Here is a 7,734-nt window from a genome sequence, read left to right as displayed (position 1 = left end):
TTCTTATTTTATCCCTACAATGAACCTATATTTCTTTTTATAAAGTAATGCAATTACATATTTTTGAAAAAAAAAAATCTGAATTGGTCATCAAACCAATGAAATTAAAAGTTCAACGGAAATTTAACATAAATTCATTCGAATATAATAAAATAATATATTTATATATAAAATATATATTAAAAAATTTGTATACTATTATTTTAAAGTAACCAATTCAGATTAGTTCGATCGATTTATCGAATTTTTTTTTACCACACCAACCGATTATATTTCTACTAAAAAACTCCTTCGTTTATATTTGAAAAATAATCAAAACTTCACAAAAAGTTACATATTTTGGATAATTTTGTCAAACTAATACAATATTTGATAAATAGAACTAATTTAAATTATTCATGGTTATAATTGTCAATGGTCATTTTTTTTTCTTGGTCAAATGAGGTAGTTTGATTGTAGAAAGATAAAAATGTTACAAGAAATTAGAAAGTGAAAAAGAGAGAAATGGGTGTAACAGAGATGCACAATTAGCAACTTTGGCCATATCTCCATTCAAAGTGATAAGTAGTAACTCACCGTGTCGGTGATAATAAAAGTGCTTATACTCTTTGGTGATATGCCGGGACTTCAAAAGAAGTAAAAAGTGTGAAATCTATTTATATCATATTATCGCGATAATAGTAATACAGCTATTGCTCAATCGTACAAACTAACCAATCGTCCATACAAATTTACAGCAGGTGACAATTATGGAGCATAGCAATTAGCAACTTCAAACACCACCTTTTGCATTCTGAAAGCTAAAGAGAGGGACCGAGGGTTCAATGATATTGACGCTCATCGATAAATTAGTGTCAGCTTATTCATCAAGTATAGCACGACCGAGATTTGTTGCCAGAGCCAGCCTAATAGAGCTCAGTGCCTCGGCAGGTAGGTTAGGTTCAGAGAAGTGCGGGCGCAACCTCGCCCAAGATAACTCTTGAAGTTTGTTCAACAGAAGATTGGTCTCAGAGACATTTAGAAGAGGACACTCTTTCCAATTAAACAGCTTCAACTGTTCCCAATAGAAACAACTCAATCATATATTGCTATATAATATTCAGCACTATTTATCCATACACATAAATAGAATGATCACGGAAAAGCATAATACTGGATTAGTTATGATAAAGAGGAACCGCAGCAAATGGGAGGGAGAAACAAAAAGGAAGCTACCCTCTAGAACATGCAATTCAATTACCAAAAAATAGCATGCCAAGAAATGTGAGGTATTATAAGAAGCAAAATAAGAAGTGTGAAGTAGATATCTTTCAGATTTAGTCTTATTTATGTTTGGATGCTTGTATGCCCAATGATCTCCACTGGAACCACCCAGTGCATTACAGAAACAGCGAAAGAAGTCTGTAGATTCCGTTAATACAATAGCGTAATCTTACACTTAAGGTTGTAATAGAGACTAACCGAGTCATACAGAAGCGGCAGCCAAAAGCGCTGAGGGGTTGATGGATTTTTCATCAGCTGCAGAATAAAGGAGTAAATTATAAAGGATTTCTAAACACAACCTAATATAGCATAGAAAGAACCTTAACAAGACTAAATTATGCATTTCGGCATATAATTTTTACTGGAACCCAACTTAATAATAGAGGTGAGTATATATAACCAATACCAGTATGAGAGAGCCTACTGCTTGTCGGGCAGCATCCGTTGACTTTCCACCATATATCTGCTGTAGGGATCTTTTGAAATCCCTATACCTGAATTTTTAATATTTAATAAATGTAAGAATGAATAAAATGATAAACAATTTGATTAAGACACAAAAACAAAATGATCAGAATAGGATATATACTTGTGCAAAAATTCAAGACCCCCAGCAGGCTTGGATTCAGAACCCAATAATTCAATTAGACCTTCCCATTGCTGTATAACGTAGATATTCAAAAATCAGATCAAAACAATTATCCAGAGAGAAAATTTCATATCTAGGGATTAAATCATTAACTAATAGACATCAAAATTTTTAAGTAGGCTGTTTGTTTGGAGACTTTTGAGAATTACCTTAAAGCTTTCATCAGAGATTGACTTTCCAACAGAATCAAATAATTGTTGAGCAATCCGATTAAGACGACTAGTATCTTTGGACCGTTGAAGCCAATATACACCAGCACCTTTATGACCATGCTTCCAGTGATATACTCCAGCAACCTAAATATTAAAGATAACCATAGTCAATCCTAAACTGTGTTATGAAATTTACAATTGAATTTTGATTCCCATCTTTCGGCTCATAGTATATGCAAGAATGGATACCCTAATAAACAACGTAGTTTACCTTCATGATATCGGAACTAATATGATCAAGCTCATACAAGCGGCAGATCTCAATGTTCTGCATGATTAACAACTTGTCTGTCACTTACATATATCAGATGTACATAACGAAGACAAACATTTGACTTCACAGAAAAAATAACATAAGAAGATGAAGTAGAAACCTTTAGCAACAAGTCATTATGTTGAATGGATTGCCTGTACAACAAATTCTCTAACAAGCCCATTCCTTGCTTCATGCATGATGTCAAATATATTGGAGCTATCTGCAAATACATGGATTTAGACCATATGAGCACCAAATTCCTTGGATAAAATATCAATGTTTTACAGAAGATATTTCAACATAGCAGCCTAGTCCATTCAAATACATATCACATGAAACGCCTATAATCCCAAATACTTAATGCTGTTGGACAATTATACTTAACAATTTTTTACTTTTTACTTTTTAATTTTCATGCATATATAAGGGAAATTCCATAGTAATCAAATAGATAATGGTATTTAATAATATTCGCAATAACTTAAGCTAATATGTTCTTATAGGTGGCTCATATCCTAAAAGTTTAAATATCGTTACATTCACATTCTTATCCATGCTTCATACTATATGAGCCATCAGTTTCATTCTTATTCTCAAGTAAACCTTGTGCCACAGAATACAAAGGAAAGTTAAATATCAGATACTGATGAGCATCAACGGGATAATGCAGATCATCCAACATAATTAACCATTTTGACATCATATTAACATTATACTTCTATTAAAATAACTTGCACTCACTTGCCAGGTCAAGGCATGTGATGATAATACTTGAGCATACACAAGACGATGTAGTTCTATCATGCTGATTCCCCCCAAATTATAACGCTCATCATGTAGAACAATCTCTGCTTGCTCACTCCCTGCAGTCAACAATTCGATCGCATGTGCAACCATCCTATAATATTGCAAATGACATGAACAGAAACTCCCAACTTCATCAAATCACACTAAGCAAAGGAGAAGTGTATCCCGTTTCTAATATTTTATGCTCAAAAATCATTTAGGCCAAAAGTCTTTATCTTGAAGAATTATGATTATAAGCATTTTCACTAAAACAAAAAGCAAAACAAACAACTCCAAACACGCACTCAGTACATAAAGGCAAAATAAAAAAGAAACAAGATAGTAGCTTACCAAGGGCCAAATTCTCTAGAAGATTCTGCTAAAACAACCTGAGCATTTTGTCACATTGAAAGTTAAATTAGGAAGGGGAAGGACAGGATTGAATAAATAGAATAATGAATGCAGCAGCAACAAGCCCATACCACAAGGAAACAAGAAAGAAAGTAATGAACACATATATTTACAGATTAATATGCTTTACTCACAGCTTACCTCAGTATTTTCTTCAAGAATTCCAACTATAAGTCCAGTCAACTTATGGTTACTTGATGGTGGTTTCAGTTGGATGCATTTTTGTGCCAAATTATACATGCTTTCTATTCCCTGCTTACAAAGAAGAGACAGAAATCAGGTGGAGGCAGAAAAGTCATATACAAATGGATTAATCAATCAAAGGGTACAAAAAAAAAAAAGGGTACTTAGAAACTGTGTACCAAAAACAAAATAATGATAAGTTAGTAATTCCTTAACTAGATCAAAGTTACCGTTGTAAATGGCCTGATGTAAAGAAAATGAGAAATATACAACTCAATCCAGTAACATGTAGCCATGCAGAGACTTTCAGTGTTGCCCAGCATAATTTGTAGCAAGTTTCTCAATCCCTCACGTGTATGATGATTATCACATTGAATCCAGAATGGACTACAATCCAGTTTTGTAATTTGAGATCTCCATTTTTCCCAGGCCTATAAATGGAATTACAAAGAATCATACAACAGTAGATTAAATGTGTCTAAAAGCAAACATAAAAGTGGTTCTCTATAGCAGCATTGGAATATACCTTGATGAAGTCAGGCTTGGATTTAAAGAGTTCACCTAATTTTCCATTAGTAGATTCATGACATAGGCGGGGCATTTTGGAAATAAGAACAGCAACTGCCTCCACAAGCCCATTCTCTAACTGAGTAATCAGATGATGGCAGAAAATGAGATACAGTAATAAATATGTGATACAGTAGCAACAGCATCAGCTTCATATAAAACAATTCCAGGATTTTTCTTTATTGGGGGGTTGTAAAAGAAGAAACATTATTAAGATATTACAACAAGGCTAACAGATCCATAATATAAAAAGGATAGGATAAAAAAGTACACAAACAAAACAACGATTTTCAATCTCTCTGCATATATCTAAAAGACACATCCCTACATACAACCAATACAAGTAATCCTATATAGTATTATGTTCATGATATGATGCCAACCTCACGATTACTAAGCTGATCTAGTTGATAAGATCCATGCAACCGCAGCATTTTCACCTGCACACAAAAGCCAACTTCAACATGCAGTATTTATTTACAAGGAAACAATATATGTGAAGAAGAAAATGAAAGAAATACATTAGCTTTTTACTAACCACAATATCAAGCCAACCAACTGAGAGTGCAGATGACATCACTTCCCAATATCTAGGGTCATCCTCAAGCACCTATACAAACAAATTTGATATTTATACTTCTCCAGCCTGAGAGTAATTGGTTAAACACAAAACTATAAGATATATAGTATGAAGACAGCCTTTTGGTGTTCTGTGGTTTCTGCCTTTTTACAGATATATCTTTATGTTCAACTTTAGTACAATGAATTAATAAAACACATCCTGAAATCCATACATGTTAAATTTGAAGATTTAGGCTTAGGCCCATTCAAAATAAAAATTATAAAAGATAGGTGGGGTTTAGTGTGTTTTATCCATATCTATCTATTTCATGTTTGTGTTCTATAGCTTTGAAAACATGATGTTTATCCATGTCATGTTATGTTGCATGCCCATATCAACCGGATAGTTTTCAAATGTTATTTTCTCTTTTTTTTTTTAAGCATACTTCTGGCCACTGTCATAAGACAATACAAGCCAAAATAGTACTTTCCGTTCATTCAAAGAAGAGAATACAGGCAGAGGAATAGAAATTTAATCAGACCTGTATGTTGACAAGCTCCTTCTGAAACCGAGCAAGCTTGCCATAAACTGTTTCATGTGTGCTTGAAAAGAGGCTGTCATAATCCTGATATAAAATGCAACCATATAATAATCAGCATTAAGAAAAGATATGAGTTGGAAATTAGAAAACCAATTAAGAATATAATATAGATTATTACAGCTAACCAATCAACAAGCTTTTCAGGTAACCATGCTTGAGATTGCTTGTCTGCATAAAATATTTCCAACAACTCCCATGCTGCTTTCAAACATGTTGGCTCCTCACGTTTCTACAACAAGTAGTAAGAAATGTTTAGTTCCTGATTCAAAATTCCCACAAAATTTATCTCATCTCAACTCCATAGAGTTAGTGAAACAATTTAGAAACTAAAGAAAAAACTACTTTCCCACCTTAACGATATCAGTTCGTTCTTCAATTATTGGACCAGGTGGCAACTTTGGTCCACCGAGAAGTGAAGTTATGTCCTTGCTATACTCAAGCACATTCTCCCACCTAATTGTAAGAAAAAAAATGATCAAGCTATTGTCAACTAGTGACACTAACATTGACAAAAGTTCACAACCACATTGCGGTGAACCCGGACGAAAGTCCTCAAATAAAAAACTGATCAAATCAAGACAACAATTTTCCATGTCATCCAATTTGAAAGTGCAATAAACCAAATTAGATGAATAACACTAACATCCTCAATCTTAATAATCACCTAAACAAATAATCATCTGAATAGAATGAATCTAACAACACTACTACATAGGCAATTTTGCTTACTATACAAGAAACAAACGAACTCTCCAGCAAAATGTTCGAAAACCGAAATCTAAAATCTCATTATTATAACACATAACGGTTAATTACCAATCCATCTGATACGGCGAAGAAGACTTGATCATTTCCGAAAGTGCACTCCGGCGACTCTGGAGCAGGGCAAAGGGGGCAACGGAGCCGTACGCGATTTGGCGCCAACGGGAATCGGAAATCTCCGGGTCTCCGACGCCAAGCTTAACTTCGAGGACCTTACCTCCAGAATGATCCTGCGGGGTTCGAGAATGTTCTGAAGAGGGAGCGGCGAAGAGGGAGACGCGGAGGGAGTTGCCGCGGGCCCAGGAGATGGCAATGCGGGAAATTGGAGGGGCGAGGCCGTGGTGGAGAGGGTAGACCGCCAGTGAGTCTTTGGTGTCTTCGGAGAATGGGACCAGAGCGCCATTGCCGACGGTGTCGGAGGCGACGCGGGACATGATTTCAAAAAGGACTGTGATTTTTAGGGTTTTGGGTTTGTATGAAAAAAGAAACCAGTATTAGCCTTAGCTGAAAGCAACCCCATTGACTAAAGGACAAAAAGGGTAGTGCTGAGTGGCAGCAAATTTCTTAGGTGCTAAAAGATTAAATGAAATTAATAAGCAAAAGAAATTTGTAGGCTAATATTTTTTTCAAAATTATTGATGTGTCACAAATAGTATACACGGAAACAGAATACATGATTTTTTTATGAGAAAAAATAAGTTCATAACCTTTTGTCATGTGGATATTTTTGTCTTTAATTATTGAAAAATATTTTTAAGTTTCTAACTTTTACAAAATTTAGACAGATCAGTACCTGACAAAAGCATTTGGACGGAGGGACTGATTCGTTCAAATTTTGTGAAGGTCAGAGACTTAAAAGTATTTTTAATGGTCAGAAACGAAAATGTCTGCGGGGCAAAAAATCAACGACTTATTTATCATTTTTTCTTTTTTTATTAAGTTTAGTAATAATGCCCAAATATAATGATTTAAATAAAGAGAATGTTATAACCAACCAATTATAATTCAAATGCTATAATCTTTTATATTTATTTAAAGATTATTTAAGCCTCATTTTTAATTTTAAAAAATAATCAATTTTATTTGACATGTCTATCACTTGATAGACATGGTAGTACATGTCTCTCAATTAATTTATTAAACACAAATTTTTAATAAAAAAAGTAGTACACAAAAATACATAAAATACATATATTTTATGTCTTTTTTTTAGGATGAGACACTAAAACACAATTTATAATATACAAATTTTAATTTTGTTCTTTTTTTTTTTGACTTTGTTCATTATCTCTTATTTTTCAGTGATGCTTTTTTTTTTTGACAAAAATAATATTAATATTTGTAATTTATTGTTTTTTTTTTTGTGTATAATTACCAAATAAAATAAAAATTTTGTATTTTATTATATCTATATTTTTAATATTTATGTTCTTGTCTCAACTCATACATAAACCAAACTAACCTAATTGATGGTGGTCATTT

General features: G+C 33.4%; 1 protein-coding gene across 1 annotated transcript; it reads right to left on the bottom strand.

Moving 5' to 3' along the window:
- Window positions 1-626: 626 nt before the first annotated feature.
- LOC112755423 (nuclear pore complex protein NUP85) lies at window positions 627-6,880 on the bottom strand. Its single transcript, XM_025803504.3, has 18 exons — window positions 6,307-6,880; window positions 5,841-5,943; window positions 5,609-5,719; window positions 5,431-5,514; window positions 4,866-4,937; window positions 4,711-4,767; window positions 4,287-4,406; window positions 3,991-4,191; window positions 3,719-3,829; window positions 3,518-3,555; window positions 3,122-3,278; window positions 2,499-2,600; window positions 2,336-2,392; window positions 2,062-2,208; window positions 1,853-1,923; window positions 1,670-1,757; window positions 1,462-1,518; window positions 627-1,054 (listed from the first exon to the last, which is right to left on the bottom strand). Exons 1-18 carry the CDS (start codon window positions 6,684-6,686, stop codon window positions 860-862), a joined length of 2,151 nt encoding a protein of 716 aa, XP_025659289.1. The 5' UTR covers window positions 6,687-6,880; the 3' UTR covers window positions 627-859.
- Window positions 6,881-7,734: the final 854 nt, after the last annotated feature.

Source organism: Arachis hypogaea, chromosome 16 (assembly GCF_003086295.3).
Source record: "Arachis hypogaea cultivar Tifrunner chromosome 16, arahy.Tifrunner.gnm2.J5K5, whole genome shotgun sequence".
In the NCBI taxonomy this organism is placed as follows: domain Eukaryota; kingdom Viridiplantae; phylum Streptophyta; class Magnoliopsida; order Fabales; family Fabaceae; genus Arachis; species Arachis hypogaea.
This window is presented reverse-complemented; position numbering and strand designations above follow the sequence as displayed.